The sequence below is a fragment of the Coptis chinensis genome, chromosome 2 (assembly GCF_015680905.1).
Source record: "Coptis chinensis isolate HL-2020 chromosome 2, ASM1568090v1, whole genome shotgun sequence".
Taxonomy (NCBI): Eukaryota; Viridiplantae; Streptophyta; class Magnoliopsida; order Ranunculales; family Ranunculaceae; genus Coptis; species Coptis chinensis.
In genome coordinates, this window is record NC_141457.1 from 80,503,836 (window position 1) to 80,526,512 (window position 22,677).

Consider the following 22,677-nt stretch of genomic DNA (forward strand, 5'->3'; position numbering starts at 1 on the left):
TAATTTTTGCAAATGTTTCTATCCCACCCTCAAACAATCGAACGCTTTGTCCTCAAAGTGTAAAGAGATAAGGAAAGAATTTACCATAGAAACGTGGCAAAAATTGGCAATACACATGAATGAAAATATTGTAAAGATGATATGATAATATGAAGAACAATTAAACCTGGTATGCGCATTAACTAACTAACACAAACTCTACCGGAGTAAACATGACAGGCTTAGGGTGGCAACATGATTTGAAATGAATACCAAAATCATGCCCCCAAACAATTTGGAAAACTCTTTTTAAGTTTGAAAATTTTGTTTGGCCTATACTCCAAAAAGTTGGTATTGTACGAAAACTTGGGTCTTTTAAAGTCAGATTCCCTAGACTTACTAATATATGTTTATGTTTTTATTTTATTTAGTTTTTATATGTTTGATTTTTAGAAAAACAAAACAAAATTATGATAAAGAAATAAAAATGAAACTCACTCCATAGAGAAGCACTACTCAATCCACGAGAAAAAGTGCAAGAGATAAATGTGTGAGTCACATGAAACGTAGACTAAGAATCCGACACTTACAACTACTCACTCCAAAAGGAGGGTCCGGTTGCCTTAATGGTGCACTCCCATAACATAAGATTGGAATGGAGTACACCGAAGAATAAAATGAGTTTTTTATAGTCAGATACTTGAGACTTTATCTAATATATATGTATTAAAATGCAGTTTACCATATATCAACAATCAAAAAAGTTGTGGGTCTTTCCGCAAATAATTAACATGGAATGCACCATCAAATAGAATTAAGCACCAAGATTTCCAATGACGTAGCTTAGTGGAATGAGAGCAAAGCCTTATAGATCTAAAACCTAATCGAGCATACAATTTCTTCTTTGTCCTCCTACGAAGGGGATGCCAAGTAAATGAATGTGAGAAAATTGATGGTTGTGGAAGATACGTTGGATGTGGATAATTTTGAGAATGAAAAAATGGAAAAAATGAAAAAGTGTCAGGTGGCTTGTCCTTGGGTGTTACTTCTTCACCAGTTGGTTTTAGATAGTTATGAAGCATAGGAGAAACGCCAAGGTCAAGTACAAACTCAATGGTTCTTTGAAAAGGTAGAGGGCGAGGAACATTCGTGTTGGAAGGTGAATGAGTGACATGAGGATGTGAGGTGGGTGAATGGTGTTCAACTAGTGTTCTTAAGTCTATATCATCAGAGGCCTTGAGATATGCAAGACATTCCTCAATAGGTGGGTAAAAAGAATCACTGGGATAGAGGGCGAAAAATTCTTCTTCGGTCATGGCGTCAAGAGATGAATGGATGTCAATAGGAGAGAACTCGCGAGGTGTCAAAGAAGGGTTGCAAAAGAGTCGAAGGAAATCCTCCTTGATGTTATTGATAAGCGCATAAATATTACAGTATTCACGCTCAATTTTATATTAGTTAGTTCGTTTAATTTATTCGTTTGATTTAGTTAGTGTATTTTTGGTGGTTTTACAGGAATTGGACTTAACATGATTAAAAGTGTGGAAACTGTCGAGATTTGGGATGTCAGTGGCATGAGTTCCCCTAGTCTGGTTGGGCCTTGTTAAAGCATGTGAGTAAAGACAAGATGAAATAAAAGAATGAAAAGCAAATGGGTCATGAACTTAAGTGGGCACGTAACCAGCGGGAGTTGAGTTTAAGCCCATGTGCTGAAGACCGGACCATGTGCACCCATGTTCATCTAATTAGACCAGCCCATAACCAAACTTCAAAGCCCACACAACTAACTAATGACCACACCATTTACTGTCCACCCGAGAAGTACCGTAGCAGCCCTTAGTTCCTTCTCCAGTTTCAAATTCATTCCATCGCGAATAAAATCCCAAAAACCCCGCCGATTTTATCCCGACCAAAAGAGAACCTTTCCAAAGACAAAAAGAAACTGGCGATCCCATACGAGAACCGAAAAGGAAAACCTGCAAGGAAAGGGGGGATAAAAAGAGGCGCGAGGACAGAGTAAAGGGTCGCTGGTTCTGGAACGCAAAGAAAGCAGAGAAAAGCAGTAAAGGAGGGCGGCTCTTGGCTGAAAAGGCAGGAGGAAACCGTGAGCAAAAGGGGGGGAAGAAAAACGCAGAGGAAAAACAGCACAGAAAGTAGAGGAGAGGACCGACAGACGTGTGGACGCAACTGTTGACACAGAGGAAGTGGAAGAGAAGGGAAACCTTTACGGAAGGATTTCGGTTTTGTTTTATGGGTTCTTTTACTTTTACTTTCACTGTTATATATATCATGTGTAACTAAGTTCCAAACTAGGACGACGAAGTCCGAACAGTTGTTTGTGTTTGGGATTGGGTATCCGATTTTCGGTATGTTTTATTTTTATATAAATTCTTCACTGTTCATGATTAATTAACAAAAGGTTTAGTCTTTCATATGGTATGTGATGCATGCGATATTGTTTGGTCACTTTTGTTATTAGTTAAACACGTTTTTACTGTTTAAGTCCAGGTTGTGTACTATTCGTGCTATAAGAAGACGAATATTTATGTGACCCTGACCTTAGTGCTGAACCGTTAGAAGATACTTACCGATTAAGAGTTACCACGTTCACATCATCGAGACGGCAGTCAATACTCATTGCCAATGTTGCTCGTATTAAAACTGAAATAGAGAATCCAATCATACAAATACAAATAACGGTTTAAGATGGAGTCATAGTCCTATTATTCCCTCCACGTAACAGAAACCCAATTGTTTAGTTTAGTTCCGTTTTAGACTGTAGTTAAGTAAAATAGTTTTAGTAGTAATCAATTCAAATCAACAAATATTGTTCGAATTAGGATAAGTAATATTTTAGTATTCAATTGTCTCTAAACAGCAATCCCTGTGGGATCGACCTCGTTCTTGCGCACCTATTACGATAGACCTCGTGCGCTTGCGAGTATTAGTATAAGTAAAATAAGATTTAATTAGAGGTACCCGTAACTTTTGTTGGCAATACACCAATTTTTGCTGACATGGAGGGTAATAACAATAACGTGGTTGCCCAAAGACCTAGATCTATTAAGGAATATATATATCCTACTAGGACAACCCGACCATCTTGCATCGTTCCCTCTGCAACCAATGCTAATCACTTTGAGTTGAAGCCCAATCTGCTGGGGCTCCTTCCTAAGTTTAGGGGAACGGAAGAGGAAGACCCATATCTTCATGTGAGGGAATTTGAGGATATTTGTGGAACTATTAAGCTTCAACAATTTAGTGACGAAGCTATAAAATTAAAATTGTTCCCATTTTCTCTTAAAGAAAAAGCAAAAGTTGGTTTCACACTCTCCCATCAAATTCCATAACGGGATGGGAAAAGTTATGCATTGTGTTTTTAAAGAACTTTTTCCCTAATCATAAGGCGACTGCTTTTAGAAAAGACTTGTCATATTTTTGCCAAACTGATGGAGAGTCATTATGGAAGTGTATGGAGAGGTTTAAGGACATGCTCTTGCAGTGTCCTAACAATGGTCTAGAGAACGGTAGGTTAGTGCAGATTCTCTATGAGGGTCTCGATTTTAATTCTAAGGCTATGATTGAGACCATGAGTACTGGGGATTTCTGTGATAAGACTATAGAAGAAGCATGGACCTTTTTAGAAGAAGTCTCTGAGAAGGTCCAGCAATGGGAAACTAGTCGTGAGCCTAAGAAGGTGGCTAGTAGTACTACACAGAAGGGTTTGTTTTGCGTTGACAAGGAATTTGACAGGAACGCTAGGATGGCCGCTTTAATTAGAAGAGTTGAAGCTCTCGAGCTAGAAAAAGTGGCAACCTCTCTAGCTCCAGTTAACAATGTTAAAGTCCCTAGGTGTCTGTTGTGTGAAAGTCTTGATCACGTTATAGATAATTGCCCTGGTGTAAATGCACAAGTCAATGCTTTTAATTCATACCAAAAGCCACGCAATAATCCTTTTTCTAACACGTATAACCCTGGGTGGCGTAACCACCCCAATTTGTCTTGGTCTAAAGGTATACATCAGGGAGGCCCCGTGGTTAACTCAAACCCAGTACCACAGTATGCACCTCAACCACCTAAACTTTCACCTATAGAAGAGGCCATTGCTCAATTAACAAGAAACACCATGAAATTCCAGGACACAACAAAAACAACAATTTATGCAAGCCCGGTCAAACGGCTACTCAGGATAATGCTCAAGCCATTAGGAAGATTGAAATCACCATAGGTCAAATTGCTAATACTTTGAATGAGAGGGACAAGGGCAGGTTTCCTAGTCAACCAGTAGCTAATCCGAGGAGTCAGTTGGAAATAAGTTCTAACTTAAACCAGGCTCACCAGGAGCAAGCCAAGGCTATCACTGTTCTTAGGAGTGGAAAACATGTTGATAATAGGGTTGGGATGTCTAAGGACGCTGAGGTCAGATCTGACCCTATAGAGTGTGAGCAGGAGGAGAGCGAGGTGAGTGAATCTAATAGCCATAATCCTTCTAGGAAGGGTGTAGAACCTCCTACTGCTGTGGAGACTAACCTTGTGCCATCTTATATACCTAAAGCTCCTTTTCCCCAACGTTTGATTCCGGCTAAGAAAGGTTCTAATCTTAATGAAATAATGGAAATGTTTAAACAGGTTCAAATAAATATTCCGTTACTTGATGCTATAAAACAAGTTCCTTCCTATGCCAAGTTTCTTAAAGATTTGTGTACAGAAAAACGTAAGTTGAATGTGCACAAGAAAGCTTTCCTAACTGAGCAAGTGAGTTCTATTATCCAAAACCGAACTCCACCTAAGTTTAGAGATCCAGGATGCCCTACTATTTCTTGTGTTATTGGTGATCATATGATTGAGAGAGCATTACTTGATTTAGGAGCTAGCGTTAATTTGTTGCCTTATTCAGTTTATTTACAGCTTGGTCTTGGTAAGTTGAAACCTATACCAATTACTCTTCAATTGGCAGATAGGTCTATTAGGATTCCACGTGGTGTTGTTGAGGATGTTTTGATTCAGGTTGATAAAATTTATTTCCCTATTGACTTTGTTGTTCTGGATACACAACCTGTTCAAGATCCTAAACAACATATTCCGGTCATTTTAGGTCGTCCCTTTTTAGCCACTTCTAATGCTATCATTAACTGTCGTAATGGAGTGTTAAAACTTTCTTTTGGTAATATGACTACAGAACTTAATGTATTTAATGTGGGTCAAGAACCTCCTGAACCTGATAATTTTTGGGATGTTAATCTTATTGATAGTATAGTTCACGAGACTTTCTTGGAGAGTTATTCTGATGACCCTCTTGAGTCTTGTTTAACTAATTCTGGTAGTGGTTGTGATGTAGATGATGTAATTTGTGAAGTTAATGCGTTGCTGGATGCAACCCCAATTTTAGAAACTGATAAGTGGAGAGCCACAATAGAGCATCTGACTCCATCTGAGTCTACCCCAGTCTCTTCTATAGAGAGTCCTCCTAAGCTAGAGTTGAAACCATTACCTGATACTCTTAAGTATGTTTTTCTGGGACCTGATGATTCTTTGCCGGTTATTATTGCTTCTAATCTAGATAATGAACAAGAAGGTAAATTGATTATGGTTCTTAAAGATCATAGAGCAGCTTTAGGGTGGAATATTGCTGATATTAATGGTATAAGCCCAACTGATTGTATGCATCATATTCATCTTGAGAAGGATGCTAAACCAACCCGTGAGTTTCAGAGATGGCTTAATCCTAACATGAAAGAGGTAGTGAGAGCCGAGGTTCTCAAGTTGTTAGATGCGGGTATCATTTATCCCATTTTCGATAGTAAATGGGTGAGTCCTGTTCAGGTTGTCCCTAAAAAGTTTGGGCTTACAGTTGTTGAAAATTCAAAGGGCGAGTTAGTGCCCACCCGTATGACTACCGGATGGCGTTTTTGCATTGACTACCATAAGTTGAATTTGGCCACTAGGAAAGATCACTTTCCTCTTCCGTTTATTGACCAGATGCTCGAGAGGTTAGCCGGTCATAAATACTATTGTTTTCTTGATGGTTATTCCGGGTATTACCAAATATGTATTATCCCTGAGGATCAAGAAAAGACTACTTTTACTTGTCCTTTTGGAACTTTTGCCTATCGTCGTATGCCTTTTGGATTATGTAATGCACCTGGTACCTTCTAGCGATGCATGCTTAGTATTTTTTCTGATATGGTAGAAAGGTTTCTTGAGGTGTTTATGGATGACTTCTCAGTGTTTGGAGATTCTTTTGATGAAGGTTTGCACCATTTAGAATTAGTGATAATTAGGTGCAAGGAGAAGAATCTTGTGTTGAATTAGGAGAAGTGTCATTTTATGGTTCAACAGGGTATTGTTCTTGGTCATATTGTTTCTAGTAAAGGAATTGAGGTCGATAAGGCCAAGGTTGATGTCATTTCTGGCCTTCCACCACCTAAGACTGTGAAAGATATTAGGTCATTCTTAGGTCATGCTGGATTTTATAGGCGTTTCATTAAAGACTTTAGCAAGATTTCTCGTCCCTTATGCAATTTACTTGGTAAGGACGTCGCTTTTGTCTTTGATAATGATTGTTTGAAAGCTTTTGAGAAGCTTAAGCATTTATTGACTACCGCTCCTATCATACAGCCTCCTGATTGGAGTGAGCCTTTTGAGTTAATGTGTGATGCGTCTGACTATGCAGTTGGGGCTATTTTAGGTCAATGGTTTGACAAGTTGCCCCATGTTATTTATTATGCTAGTCGAACCTTTAATGATGCACAGATGAACTACACTACAACTGAGAAAGAGTTGTGTTTGGTTTAGACAAATTTAGGTCTTACCTCATAGGGTCTAAGGTTGTCGTGTTTACTGATCATTCGGCTTTGAAATATCTCCTTACTAAGAAGGATGCTAAAGCGCGCTTGATTCGCTGGGTACTCTTGTTGCAAGAGTTTAATATAGAGATTAGGGATAAGAAAGGTACGGAGAACGTGGTCGTTGACCACTTGTCAAGACTTATAGTAGAATCTTCTACTGATATTTTGCCTGTAAATGAATCTTTTCCTGATGAGTGATAAAAGATAATTGAATAGTTTACCTACGAAATGAACGATGAAGTCAAAATGTAAGTAAACTAAAACTATTTACGAGTCTATATTTATCAAAGTTTCTACTCTCAATTCTATCGAAATAGAGTGGAGTAAAAAATTCGTTCCACTCCTAGTTCTCTAGCATGGAATGTTTTCTAGTCTAATTAATCGGTCTTAAGTCTAATGAGAGCTTTACGAAGGGTGTTGTACTACGATACAGTATGAAATTGATTATGTTGAATTTAAACTATGAATGCTATGGAAATATGATTGTTTTTTAATCTAGATAAAGGATTAGAGGGGAATTGAATCCACCTCGAATCCAACTTCATAACCTGGCATAGATTCTTGTATCTCGATTCTTACGTTCTTACGGCAAGAATTTCGATTTCTAATCCCTAGTGTTCATGGCATTTCTACCAAATACTAACTAGCATGTGAGGTCGTCCACCCATTCTCATGGCGAATCACGACCTTCTAGAGTGGAATAGATTCTACAATGCTTCTACACTATACCACTAAGTTTTCATCAAAGCTTCATCAACCCCTCTAATGGAGGTTTCAGCCTTGAGTCATCAACCCATCATTTCCCATTGAATTATAACTACACATCATATTAAAATTCTAACTTAACTAATTTAACTAACAATGCTTCAATCTACTTAAACTACGAAATGATAATCAACAAAAATTAAAACTAGATCTATAAATTGACATAACAAAAATCGAAATTGACAAAAATAACTATTTTATTTATCAAATCAATCAAGAACAATGATTCAACTTAATCTAAAACAAGAATTGGAAATGGAACTTAAACTTAATTACTCTACTGAAAACTAGATCTAGAGTTCTATATAGTTTTAGGTCTAACTAGCTACCATTAACAAAGAGTTAAGCTTTGGTTTTTATAATTTCAGATCCAAAAATCGTGCATGGGCTTGGAGCCATGTTTTGGGCCAGAGGATCAGGCCTAAAACCCAATTCTTTCAGTCCAAAAAGACCTCTTCAGCTGCAGTTGACTTCAACAGACTTTTCGTCCACTTTTGCTCCTTTGGTTGGATCAAGGCTTAGACCATTGGAAAGCTCTTTCCGAGCCGGTCGTTTTGACATAAGGTAGGCTCCATTCATAGGTCTGAGTCCAAAGATACGGCCTTCGGAAGTTCTGCTGACTTGTGTGATGTTTCTGCCCGCGTCGACTTTTCAGCTTTTGACCAGGCTTTAGAAAGGCTTTGTCTTCTTGAATCTTGGCCTTTAATCACGGAACTCCTTAGTAATCGACCTTTGCTCCTTTATCTCGCTAAAGTGGCACATTTCTGCACATAATGGACTTTGAAACCTGAAATGTATAAAAACACGTAATCAGTGTTAACTCTTAATTATTACTCACATAATTGGTATAAAAGTATGACTGTTACAGGGTTAAAACTACAGTTTTGGGCTCTTATCAAACCACCCCCAAACAGCATTTTGCTTGTCCTCAAGCAAAGATGAGAAATTAGAATAAGTGACCAAAAATGGAGTTCTAACTACTCTCGTTTCGCTGAGTGCGATTTCATTGACCATATGCAACAAAGCCTTAAACCACTAGGAATTCCCTAGTGGGACGAAGTTATAACCTCGTGAGAGTTTTCCAGTGAAGGTACTCACAAACTTCAACTATACTACAACGACTAAGAAATAAAATTATTGTTTCCTCATTCATGTCCCAACTATCTATACATCTCACTAGCAAATGAATAAGAATAACCAAGTCAAAACCTAAGCTAATATATGCATAATAATCAATCATCTATGATACAAATATAAATACTATGAGTAATACTATGAAATGCCTAGCAGTTCATTTTCTGAAAACTTCGAGATAGCGTCCTTAAGTAGGTCCTCACATAAATGTCCGGGCATCTAAAACCACTCGATTTTTCCGCTCAAGTTTAATTTTACTCCGATTGTGCGTGGGCACACTTTACCTTACAATCTCAATGACAACAAGGAAGCCATAGTCGATGAAACACATCTGCCACTTACTATCACACTAACCTATTCCTAATTGAGCTAGAGGTCTTTATTAGGTGTTGCGGGGATTAGGAGATGGTTTAAGAAGGAAGGAAATGGATATTCAAAAGGACAAGTCTGAGATAGTAGAGTCTTCATATTATGTAACTTAGAGAAAACCTTGTTATTTACTTTTGCTCCTACACTTTGTTTCCATCCTTAGCCATATTTTTTTTTTTTTTTTTGGCTTTTGACTCCTTTTATTCTATTTTTTTGGAGTTTTTATTTTATTTCTATTTTTATTTTTCTTTTCTTTGGATGGAAACTTCTTTTCTTTATTTTCTGAAGCAATTAACTAACTTTTGTTTACACCGGTTTTTCTCTTCATCTTTCTTCCTCATTCTATTCTCAGACTTATTCTAGGTTGGGTAGATTGATTTTTTTATTTTGTTTTGTTTTTGTATCAGGGTAAAGGATTTGTGGGTTATGAAAGGTTAAAGAAAGGCTTAGAGGGGTGACTAGCGGAAAATAATTCACAGGTTTGAATTTCTGGCTATATCGATCCAAAGAGGGCCTAAATTCTCGCTTAGGATATGGCATAGTGATCAAGCAAGTGGACGTGTGATTTCTCTATCCAGATTTTACTTCTCCCTTGTGTCATTTCTCAAATGTTTAAAACCTCATATAAGGCTTTTAGGCTATATTCTCACAGGATTTGTAGAATAAGTACTCTAGCCTAGCTTTCAGAAACTTACTGCTAACAATCATAGATACTCATGTAATATATTTATAGATAGATGCAAAGATTATTACCTACATATTAACCTAAGTTCCTAACAATTATTCTGATGCAAAAGCTACGTGAGACTTCTAGATTGTTAAGAGCATAGAGAAAGAAAACAATACCAATATTCCTAAGTGTATAACATAAACTTATTTATTTATATTTTTGAAAATTTTTAACTTGAAAACAAATGCATATTATACATTTCTATATCCTAACAGATGCCTTAATTACACGTGTTTCTATGCCCCCCCCAAACAAGAAGCATGTTTTGTCCTCAAAGCATTTAAATAAAGAGGGTAGAAAAAATACCAAGGAAACGCGTGAAATTCTGGGACATCTACAAAACAAGGTTAGAACATACTAATATAGGGAAAATAAAAATACTGACGCAACTCTATAAGAGTTCCACCCATAATGGGGCTAACAGAATTAATTTGCTTGGGACATAAGCAGACAATAACAAAACGAAAAAACTTACCTTATCTCCCGCTTAAACATCCTCCTCCTCAGTAAAGAGATGAGGTTCCTTCAAGATCCCGCCATCCATTATAACTTGCCAAGCTTGCCGCCATTTATCATCTACTAATGCTAACCTGTTAAGTGTTATTATGTTTGATGGGATGTACGGGGCGACCAAATGAGGCTGCACCTGCCATCCCGGCCAAGTCATTATTCGCAATGAGCGAACCACGCATGATGCGGCTTACCAACACAGGCATAAGAAGATACTTACGCCTCATGGTTTGGGATCTCTTAAGACTAGCGACTAAAACTCGGGGAATGTCATATCGACGACGTCCCATCGCCTAAAGCGAGGAAAATGTCACCAGCCGATCTTGTTTGCGAAAATGAACGCCATTCCCCAAAATATTCATCAGGATGAATAACATGGTGGTGCCTACGTTTAGGGAAATGCTACCAAGGGCAATGCTATATCGCCCCTGGTCCATTACTCGAAATACCCCTCCCCCATAATACTCATGGAAATATGTATAATCATAAAGATATGCATTATCGGTCATATATGCCCATGTGTGAACAGGATCAGGTATTAGTAATCCTGAAACTAAAGCGACCACATGTTTATTGAATTTATGTGTCGTGTCATCGACTACGACGGAGAATTCTTGTTCTCCATCCTGATTATAATAGAATTTAACGTGATCGTAGAAATAAGCAGTAAGATGTGGTCAATATGAATCGTCATCACTTACCAGTAGATGACGTCATCCTAACTGCAGGATCCTGTGTCGGAACCAATGTCCATAGGTCTCGGTTCCCAACACGTCTTCGAAAGATTGTTTAGGTATGACTATAGAAGATGTCATCTCAACGACTCCTTGAACAGTTCCAAAAATCCTGGAATGACCCTCAAAAAATTGGAACTTCCGTGTTCACAGATGGCAGGGCACGGGTCGCGCTCGTGGGTTTTTAGAATTACAGAGTTTGGGAGCGGGTCGCGCTCAAGGAGGGCGCCGGTCGCGCTCTGACTAAACTTTGTGAAAGTGTATAGAGCACAGGTGCGCTCTGACGAGGCGTAGGCGCGCTCGTAAGTGCTGAAACAGGAGTTTAGAGGAAAAAAAAGGAAAAGCTTGGAGTGAAAGGTGCGGGATGATGTTGGGGTGTAGTGTGGTTTGTTAGTGTAGAATGAAGGGAGTTTAAATAGGTTCTGAGCTTCCAAAACGAATCGGCAAGTTCCCAAATTGTTTTAAGGCAATTTCCGGAAATAGAAAAATTCCTAACCCGAAAACGGAAACAAACCATTTTCGTGATTTCCTAAAAATCCTGGTATCTTTCATACTGGATTTAGAATAGTGACTTCTAAACTCTCCTACATTTCATGCTACCACCACACAAATTATAGATATGCCATTATCGGCCAAATTCTCAACCTTTCCTCCAAAACAACTTTACAGCAGATGATCATATAACGAATTATATTAAAACTAAAATTTAAAACCAAACAACATAAAACAAACACCTTAATATTTAAATTTAACAACTGAATTAAAATCCAACTAATAAAACAAAATCATGAAATAACAGCGAACACAAACTGACGGTGAACACCTAGTTATGTGATGAAGATGGACCCTGAGATGGAGATTGGCCCTGGGATGGATATTGGCCCTGGGATGGAGAATGGCTTGAACCATCGTCGCCTTCGGCGCGACGACGCCATGCTGTCGGACTTCGGCTGAAATAGAGTCCTCCATGGGTGGCATGCATCGTAGCATCTCTATTCGGAACAAGCGCCGTGCTTCCATCTCATCCCGAAAATAACGCATAATCGGGCTTGTTGATCTTTGGTGGGATAGTCTCCATGTTAGACAAGATATCGTCCTGAACCCGTTCGAGCATTTCAAGTCTCGTCTGAAGGTTCATTTGCTTCTTTCGAACTATAATCTGTCTATCTCGGATATTTTCACAAATACCATAAACGCAACGCAAGGCAGTTTGCAACACTTGCATGCGTTCTAAATTAGAACTACAATTATCTAATGAATCATCATCCAGACATGTCATATCCTCCCTTTCATCCTCCGACTCAACCACCTTTTGTTCAGACAACGACCAAGTCTCTTGGATGCAATCCGTATAGATACTTGCATTAGAATGCAATTTGATCTTAATAGGAGCAGATCTTGCGACAGCTCTAAAGGAGAGCATGATCTTAGTGATCAATACGGGAAGAGGCGCCAAGCTCTTCCCCACTCCTCGAATCACATTAAACATTAAATCGAGGATGCAGAAATTATACTTATTTGTTTGCAAAATCCAGAGAACGTGCAGACATTGCAGGCCGATATCGCTGACTTTGTCTTTCCCGAGGACGTTCCTACCAATCCACTGAGCTCTGACCGATTGATTGGTTCTCGTGGTCGACCGGCGACGAATGAGATGTCAGATTGTATTCACCCTCCACGACAGTATCCTTCATCAAAGCAGGAACTCCAGTATACTGGGATTCCTGAATTGTCGTTACAAGGTTGCTTTCAAGCGTAATTCCTAATAGTTCAGCCAACAACTGTCTCGTTACTTCCCTCCTCCTTCCTGCTACCTTTATGAAAATCCTACCCCCCTCTAATTCTCGCTTCTTATAAAACTGTTCTACTAAATCATAGTGATGAGAACTCCTCGGTCGAAAGTACCACAAATCCGTTCAATCCTCCTAATCATCTCCTCGAAAAAAAAATGGCGAATCGGAAGCAAATGCGTGCTCTGGTAAAATTCTTCGTCGTAGCGCCATTGAAGTTTCTGAGACAACTAATGGTTTTGTAGAGTATGGGGGAGGCGAGTTTGAAGAAAACCAACTAAAAACAACGGTGGTGGCGGTGGTTACTTGAATTGGTGGCTGTTTTTCGGAGTTAGGTTGGTGGTGGGAATGGTTTGGATAAGATTTTAGTTGGATTTGAATTTCTTGGCGTGGGTGTAGTTAGGTTTCTTTTTCTCTTTTTTTTTTTTTTTTTTTTAATTTTGGTGTTTAAGGTTTGTTTTAAACCTTGGTAACCGGCGAGATTGAAAAGGAAAGAACTGTGCGTTTTTGGAAAGGAAGGAGACGCACAGACGTGCGTGCGGTTTGGGCCCATGCCCAATTTGAATTCCGAAATTTTCCGATTTTTCGCGCAATTTCAAATTCAATTTGCCACTTCGTTACTGGCCCGATTTTGGCGAATGAGTTATGGAAATGATCAGTAGAGAATTTCCAATCCAATGATCCCTAAAACACTCAATTCCAACCATGGGTGACATATAAGAAGGTGGAAAAATGCCTCGAAGTGCGTGTGTGACGTAAGTAATGCGAACGAAGGAAATATAAGTTTAGATTACGTCAACCCAATTGAACTACAAGTAATAGGCCTAAGCAACACAAATGGAAAGTTCGAGCAATCCAGATGGAAAGACCGATTGCCCATCCCCAAACAAATTTTTAAACACAAAATTTGTTCTAACGCAGGTCGTTTAAAGTCAGATTCCCAAGACTTGTTGGATTGCTATTTTTATGATTAAGAATATTTTTATTATTATTTTTTTTTTTTTTTTTTTTATTAGTTTATTATAAGAAAAATGAAAAACAATAAATACATAATTCACCCCATGGAGGAACATGACTCAAAAACCGAGAAAATATGCAAAAGTAGAAAACGTGAATTATGTTAACCGTGGACTTAGGATCCGGTACTTACAGCCACACACTCCATAGGGAGGGCCCGGTTACCTGAATGGTGCACTTACCACTATATGGAAGTGAAAGGAAGTACACCAATGACAAAGGTCAATCCTCATAGACAGGGTCCTGTAATAGGACTTCCTCTACATCAGGGGACAGAAGTTCGTGAAAATGTTTTAACTGTTGACCATTAACTTGAAAGGTACTGCTGTCATTTGGATTTACCAAGGTGATTGCCCCGTAAGGGGTGACTTCAAGAACTTAAAAAGGGCCGCACCAACGGGTTTTTAGTTTCCACAGGAAAATATGTAGACGGAGTTGTAAAGCAAGACCTTTTGACCAACCACAAACTCTTTGCGCAAAGATTTGCTTATCATGAACACGTTTCATGTTAGCTTTATAATCCTTCGCGAGAACGTAAGAATCGCTACGGATTTCTTCAAGCTCATTCAATTGCAACTTGCGTTTGACACCTGCCTCATCAATATTATAAGGCATAACATCAGCCGCTAAATAATTTACAATGTCGAAGATACCATGGTGTTTGAAAAATCGCATACTGATGCTCATCATCATGAAAAGAGTCCGTATGGACTCGTAATCGCCCGATCGCCGTTTGTGAGTCTAGATAAGTGGTCGGCAACTACGCTTTTCGACCCTCTTTTTGTCCTTTTTATTTCTAATGTGAACTCTTGCGGAGAAAGGATCCAACGGATTAATCTCGCTAGCATCCTTCTTTGCAAGAAGGTACTTAAGGGTCTGCATGGTCCGTGTAAACTAAAGTTTTAGAACCAACCAAATAAGGACGAAACTTATCTAAAGCATAAATGACAGCTAAAGAATTCTTTTTCGGTAGTTGAATAATTCCGTTGAGCATTGTTTAAGGTTTTACTAGCATAATAAATAACAAATGGACTTATTATCTAGTTTTTGTCCCAAGATCGCACTAACCGCATAGTCACTAGCAACACGATGAGTTCGAAAAGTTTTAGACCAATCGGAGGCTGCATAATTGGTGCAGAGGTTAGGCGGCTTTTAAAGTTTCAAAAGCCTGCTGACAGTTAAAATTAAAATCAAAGATTGCATCTTTCAAAATCAGATTAGTTAAAGGCCTAGCTATTTTCGAAAGTCTTTAATAAACCGCCTATAAAACCCTCGCATGGCCTAGAAAGGCTCTAATATCATGGACAAGTCCGTGGTTTAGGTAGGGTCGCTATCTTATCTAGTTTGGCTTTATCTACTTCGATGCCATCACTAGATACGATGTGACCTAGTACTATGCCCTTTTTCACCATGAAATGACACTTTTCCCAGCTTTAAAACGAGGCTCTTTTTCTTCACACCGTGTCAAAACCTTAGACAAAGTTAGACAAACAAATTGTGAAGGAGTCTCCATAGATAGAAAAGTCATCCATAAAAACTTCCATAAAGCGGCTCTACCATGTCACTAAATATATGAAGCATACAATCGTTGGAAGGTACCGGGACCATTACAAAGGCCAAAAGGCATTCGCTTTATAGGCATACGCTCGAAAGGGACATGTGAAGGTAGTCTTTTCTTGGTCACCAATATCAATAATAATCTGAAAATAGCCCTGAGTAGCCATCCGAAAACAATAAAAAGCATGACCAGCCTAGGGCGCTCGAAAGCATTTGATCTATAAAAGGTAAAGGAAAGTGATCCTTTCGTGTCATAGCATTTAAACGCCTCAGTAATCAATATATATCCTCCATTTCATAGGGCCTTGTGTGACAACATAATCACCCTTCCCATTTCGTACCATGGTAACTCCCGATTTCTTAGGAACTACATGAATGGGGCTTACCCATTCGCCATCGAGATTGGGTATATGATACCCGCGATCGAAAGTAATCGTAAGACTTCTTCCCTAACCACCTCTTTCATGGCAGGTTCAAGCGACGCGAGGTTTGGCGAAGTCTTCGCGTTATCCTCCAAATGGATAATGATGAGTGCAAACATTAGGGTCAATTCCCTTAATGTCGGCTAGGGACCAACCAATCGCCGACCGATGTTCCCTAATCACCCGGATTAAATGTGTCTCTTCATTCTTAGATAACGAGAAGATATAATTACCGATGACTACCATCCGGATCAAGTTGAATATATTTTAACTCGGGGAAGAGGTTTAAGCACCGGGGTGGAAGGAAAATCAATAGATGTTTTGTCGGGTCCTCATTTTGCATAATGAATACTTGCTTAGGTAGCAAGTCTTCATACTCGATATATGGAGCAACCGGGCGGTCTACAATTGGTGTAGACTCAAGGATGGTGTTGACTTCCTCTAGGTAGGAGTCATTTACAAAATCTGAAGTTCCAAAAAGAAAGGAATTTGTACATATTGTTTTCGAAATGTGTTGTTGTTAAAATAATCTTGAGCTAAACTCTCGATCATGCTAACCTCCCCATCTATAGATCGAATCGGTAATTGTTTCATCATTTTAAAAACATTTACCTCAACCGTAAGATGGCCAAAAGATAAGGACATCTTACCATCGCGCAATTTATAAGTCGTTGGCGGTTGCCAAGAAGGGGCTCTAAGATGATCGGTACAGAGTTAGCGAGCTTACTGTATTGAGGATAACAAAATCAGCAGGATAGTAAAAATCCTGAACCTTAACAAGCAAGCGCGTTTTCCACTACACTCTTAGGATACTTAATTGACTGTCCGCTAATTGCAACGTTATTTTTGTAGGTTGCATTTCCTGTAGACCCATTTGTTTATACAAGTAATACGGAGTAAGTTAACACTTCGCCCCAAGGTCTAATAAAGCGTCGCCGTGCGGAATCTCCTAAGGTGCATTTTACAAATGGGATCGACAGGGGTCCTTGTACTTAACAATTCCATTATTTTCGGATAAAGTTGGGAACCGCTCAGTTAGAAAGACGCCTTTAGGTATGTTGGTCTTACGCCTAGTAGTGCACAACTCTTTAAGAAACTTAGCGTGGTTAGGTAGCTTTTAATAGCTTCGAAAAAGGAAGGTTTATCGTTAGATTCTTGAAAATGTTCCTAATCTCCTCAAAGTTTGTATCCCTGGTTAGCATGGCTAACTTCGAGGGAATGGTGGTTTCGCTCTATATTTAGCGTGATGGCTCGACTTGATGTGTTACCTTGGCTTTCGTTTCTTAGTTTGTTATTTAACCGGTACCTCTACAAAGGGGTAAGCTCTTCAGTTTTCTACCGCGAATCTAGTTCGATATCCGGTGTAGGAGTATCGATGGGGTAACTATAGGCATAGTTACTTTGTTATCAACCACTCTTCCGTGAGCGGAGAGTGGTGATGGCATTAAGGTCACCTACGATTGTAGTTTCAGTACTAGTATTACCATTTACCTCAAAAGGTCGTGTTTGTTGTTTTTTAGGGTTTGGTATCGCTTTGTCCCGAAACACGCTTTTGGTTGGGCTTTCTCTTGGGCTAACTGTTATATGCCCTGATTTATGGATTGTAAGATCTGTTGGTTTGATTGAGTCATTGATTGGAAAAGTTGTTGGGTAACCTGTATAAAGGCGTCTATACGATCCGGATGTGATGGTGTAGTAGTCACAGGTGGTGCGACTCGAACTATCTCATGTTGATTATTTATGGGTGGGTTGTGATAGTTACTATTGTTAACCGGAACGATACCTCTATTGGTATTATAACTATTATAATTACCCTGACCTTGTGCTAAACCTTGTTGTGGTTGCGCTTGGTTGTTATAATTATTATAATTTCCCTGACTTTGTCCCTGTCCTTGCCTAGGTGGAGCTTGATTATAGTTGTTTGCTTGCCTAACATTTTGGTTATTAAACCCTGGAGGTGAAACTTGTTGATTGTTTCGCCAACTAAAGTCGGATGTTGTCTCCATGGGGCATTAGGAATAGGATAGCTATTAATGGAGCAAACATTGTCTTGCTCTAATTGTTGTTGTTCATAGGCGAGAGGACAATAGGATCCGTGGTGCTCGGGACTCAAACAGACATTATATGGGTTGGAGTTAACATTCATGACGAGGATAGGCTTTTGTTGCACAGAAATAGCCTCAACCTTTTTAGTTAGAGATTCGATTAAATTTTTAAGTTCTAGATCGGGTTTCATCTCAAACATACCGGGCGGCCTTAATCGTTGAAGAAGAACTAATAGAGCGGGGATATCATCACTACCCCCCCAATTGTTATTATGTTTAGTTTGATCTTCTAAAAATTTGTAAGCCTCCGAGGCTCCTTTACTTAGGAAACTACCCCCATTCATTATGTCAAGGACTTCTTTATGGTGATGTTGAAGTCCTTTGAAAAAGGCACGAACTAACGTGTCTTTTGCTAGGTTATGGTGTGGACACTCTATAAGCAGATCGGTGAAACGATTCCAAGCCTCAGAAAATGATTCATGAGGATTTTGTCGGAAAAAATGAATCTTGGAAAGCATCTCATCCGTCTTTAGGGGTGGGTAAAAATGTTCCATAAACAGCTGAACAAGTTTAGCCCACGAGTCCATTGAGTTAAGCCGCTTGGGCGCTTAACCAAGACGCCGCCTTTATCGGGCTAAGGTGAAGGGAAATACCCTCAGTTTAATCTGTTCCGTACCAACCATAGGATGATGGAATGTTGTAAGGACTTGTTCAATCCTACGCATGTGTTGATAAGGTTTTTCATGGTCTAAACCATGGAAAACGGGTAACAAATTAAATATGTTTGGGGAATTCAAAAATCCCCACCGGGTCCGCTAGAACGATGCAAGATTTAGGGCTATCGCCAAGGCTTTGTAAAAGTCGGAGAGAGGAGTCTCTTTTTTCTTCAGCCATTATGTCCGTGTGGTTGGTGGAATAGTAGCTAGAGGTGTAGTGATTGGTATACCCGATAGATTTGTTTGTTGACGCTGACGGTTAATTACGCTCGGTGTTTTTCTCCGACCCGGACCTTTAATCTCATGCAAGTCTAAGTCTAAACATGACAACACTCCAAACAATCTTGATATTTTAGTATAAACCTCTAACTGGAGATGCGAGGTATGGAAGAAAGGAATACCTGATAGCGTCCTTGCTTCGCTTATGAATAGCGTCTTGTTTACGCGTGTTCAGTGTAAATAACAAGTTAGAACACTGAAAAACTTAAAAAATCGAAGTTCGAAACAAACCTGTAGAAATCCGGAAAATTTAGCTTAGGGCGCGGGTGCGCTCACTTAGGGCGCGGTCGCGCTCCGTGTAACTTGAAGTTCCAGTGTTTTAGGGCGGGTCGCGCTCAAGGTGGGGGCGGATCGCGCTTAAGGTTCCAGGCTTTTGGGCGCAGGTGCGCTCGGATAGGGCGCGGTCGCGCTCCGTGTATATTTTTGCGGAACTTTTCAACGCTAAAACGGACAATCACAGTATGAATGAAACAAGGGTGGGTGGGTTTAATGGGACTTAAAAATGACTAATTATACTATGAAAACAATGCTAAAGTGAAACTAAGATGGCAGCGTTACCATTTGATAAAAGATAATTGATTAGTTTACCTACGAAATGAACGATGAAGTCAAAACGTAAGTAAACTAAAACTATTTACGAGTCTATATTTATCAAAGTTTCTACTCTCAATTCTATCGAAATAGAGTGGAGTAACAAATTCGTTCCACTCCTAGTTCTCTAGCATGGAAAGTTTTCTAGTCTAATTAATTGGTCTTAAGTCTAATGAGAGCTTTACGAAGGGTGTTGTACTACGATACAGTATGAAATTGATTATGTTGAATTTAAACTACGAATGCTATGAAAATATGATTGTTTTTGAATCTAGATAAAGGATTAGAGGGGAACTGAATCCACCTCAAATCTAACTTAATAACCTCGCATAGATTCTTGTATCTCGATTCTTACGTTCTTACGGCAAGAATTTCGAGTTCTAATCCCTAGTGTTCATGGCATTTCTACCAAATACTAACTAGCATGTGAGGTCGTCCACCCATTCTCATGGCTTAATCACGACCTTCTAGAGTGGAATAGATTCTACAATGCTTCTACACTATACCACTAAGTTTTCATCAAAGCTTCATCAACCCCTCTAATGGAGGTTTTAGCCTTGAGTCATCAACCCATCATTTCCCATTGAATTATAACTACACATCATATTAAAATTCTAACTTAACTAATTTCACTAACAATGCTTCAATCAACTTAAACTACGAAATGATAATCAACAAGAATTAAAACTAGATCTATAAATTGACATAACAAAAATCGAAATTGACAAAAATAACTATTTTATTTATCAAATCAATCAAGAACAATGATTCAAAGACTTAATCTAAAACAAGAATTGGAAATGGAACTTAAACTTAATTACTCTACTGAAAACTAGATCTAGAGTTCTATATAGTTTTAGGTCTAACTAGCTACCATTAACAAAGAGTTAAGCTTTGGTTTTTATACTTTCAGATCCAAAAATCGTGCATGGGCTTGGAGCCATGTTTTGGGCCAGAGAATCAGGCCCAAAACCCAATTCTTTCAGTCCAAAAAGGCCTCTTTAGCTGCAGTTGGCTTCAACAGACTTTTCGTCCACTTATGCTCCTCTGATTGGATCAAAGCTTAGACCATTGGAAAGCTCTTTCCGAGCCGGTCGTTTTGACATAAGGTAGGCCCCATTCCGAGTCTGAGTCCAAAGATACGGCCTTCGGAAGTTCTGCTGACTTGTGTGCTGTTTTTGTCCGCGTCGACTTTTCAGCTTTTGACCGGCTTTAGAAAGGCTTTGTCTTCTTGAATCTTGGCCTTTAATCACGGAACTCCTTAGTAACCGACCTTTGCTCCTTTATCTCGCTAAAGTGGCACATTTCTACACATAATGGACTTTGAAACCTGGAATGCATAAAAACACGTAATCAGTGTTAACTCTTAATTATTAATCACATAATTGGTCTAAAAGTATGACTGTTACAGGGTTAAAACTACAGTTTTGGGCTCTTATCAATGAGCAACTTTTTGTTATATCAAAATCGCCTTGGTATGCGGATATTGTTAATTATCTTGTAACGAAACAATTTCCCTCTCATTGGAGACAACAGGATAAATCTAAGTTTTTTGCTGAGGTTAGGAATTTTTTCTGGGATGATCCATACTTGTTTAAGTCATGCCCTGACCATTTTGTTAGGAGATGTGTCTCTGAGAGTGAGTTTCATAGTATTCTCTCTTTTTGCCATGACCATGCATGTGGAGGTCACTTTGGTCCTAAAAAGACGGCTGCGAAGGTTTTCCAGTGTGGTTTTTATTGGCCTACTCTATTTAGGGATGCACATGAGTTTTGTTTGAATTATGATAGATGCCAGCGTACAGGTAATATTTCCCATAGGAACATGATGCCTCTTTCCCCTATTTTAGTTGTGGAGCTTTTTGATGTATGGGGTATTGACTTCATGGGTCCTTTCCCTCCTTCCTTTGGTTATCTTTATATCCTTGTTGCCATAGACTATGTTTCTAAGTGGGTTGAGGCGGTGCCATGTAAAACGAATGATCATAAAGTCGTAGTTAACTTTTTAAAATATAATATATTTTCTTGTTTTGGTACTCCTCGTGCAATTATAAGTGATAATGGTACCCATTTTACACACTGAGTATTTGAATCTTTAATGAAAAAGTACTCTATTACTCATAAGCTTGCTACCCCATATCATCCTCAAACTAGTGGCCAAGTTTAAGTATCTAATAGGGAGATTAAGCGGATTTTAGAATAGACTGTACGACCTGACCGTAAGGATTGGTCTCAACATCTTAATGATTCTCTTTGGGCTTATAGAACTACTTATAAGACTCCTATTGGTATGTCTCCTTATAGGCTTGTGTTTGGAAAGGCATGTCATTTGCCTGTAAAATTGGAACATCGTGCTTTTTGGGCCATTAAAACGTTTAACTTCGATATGCGTAAGGCTGGTTCACAACGTAAACTTCAGTTGAATGAGTTAGCTGAGTTAAGGAATGAGGTATACGAGAATGCCAAGATTTACAAAGAGCGGACTAAGATTTTTCATGATAAATCTATTCTTCGAAAGTCTTTTGAACCTAATAAAAAAGTCTTGCTATATAATTCTCGTTTGCGTCTTTTTCCTGGTAAGTTACGTTCTAGGTGGACTGGTCCTTTCATTGTTAAAACTGTTTTTCCTCATGGTGCTATTGAGATAGAAGATCCTACGGATGGTCGTGTGTTTAAGGTAAATGGTCAACGTTTGAAACCATACCTTGACGGTTTGGCTGGGCAGGATGTGGAAGAGGTAAGTCTGCTTGATCCTATTTATCATGACTGATTGAGTATCCGGCTTGTTGATAAACCCACATAGCACTGATCAGTTGTGTAAAGCATTCGTTTGCTAGAGACGTTAACTGTAGCGCTTGTGGGAGGCAACCCATGTTTTTAGTATTTTTGGAAATTGCCGTAAAAGCTTTTTGGCAACTTCCCGATTCGTTTTAGCAACTTAAAACCTCTAAAAACTTCATTCATTCTACACTTACAACCCACACTACACCTAACTTCCATCTCTCACCTTTCACTCCCACATTTCTCGTTTGTCCTAACCATTTTCACAAATCATCAACTCAGGCACTCACCTGCTTCAAATGGAGCGCTTTTGCGTTCCTAGCCATTGTCGAAATTTTACAATCGAAAGCACTTTGCACCCAAGTTGAGCGACTTGCCAAAAACATCAGAAATCCAAAAACTCGAAAGACT

The 22,677-nt window shown here is 39.0% G+C and overlaps 1 protein-coding gene across 1 annotated transcript in view; it reads left to right on the forward strand.

Moving 5' to 3' along the window:
• Positions 1-3,451: 3,451 nt before the first annotated feature.
• Positions 3,452-22,677, forward strand: part of LOC147518154 (uncharacterized) — a 42,462-nt gene continuing 23,236 nt past the window's right edge. Inside the window, exons 1-6 of the mRNA XM_086593844.1 lie at positions 3,452-3,992; positions 4,118-5,313; positions 5,380-5,555; positions 20,995-21,129; positions 21,742-21,934; positions 22,163-22,222. Coding sequence (XP_086449970.1) covers positions 3,452-3,992; positions 4,118-5,313; positions 5,380-5,555; positions 20,995-21,129; positions 21,742-21,934; positions 22,163-22,222 — 2,301 coding nt within the window. The remainder of the gene's footprint in view (positions 3,993-4,117; positions 5,314-5,379; positions 5,556-20,994; positions 21,130-21,741; positions 21,935-22,162; positions 22,223-22,677) is intronic.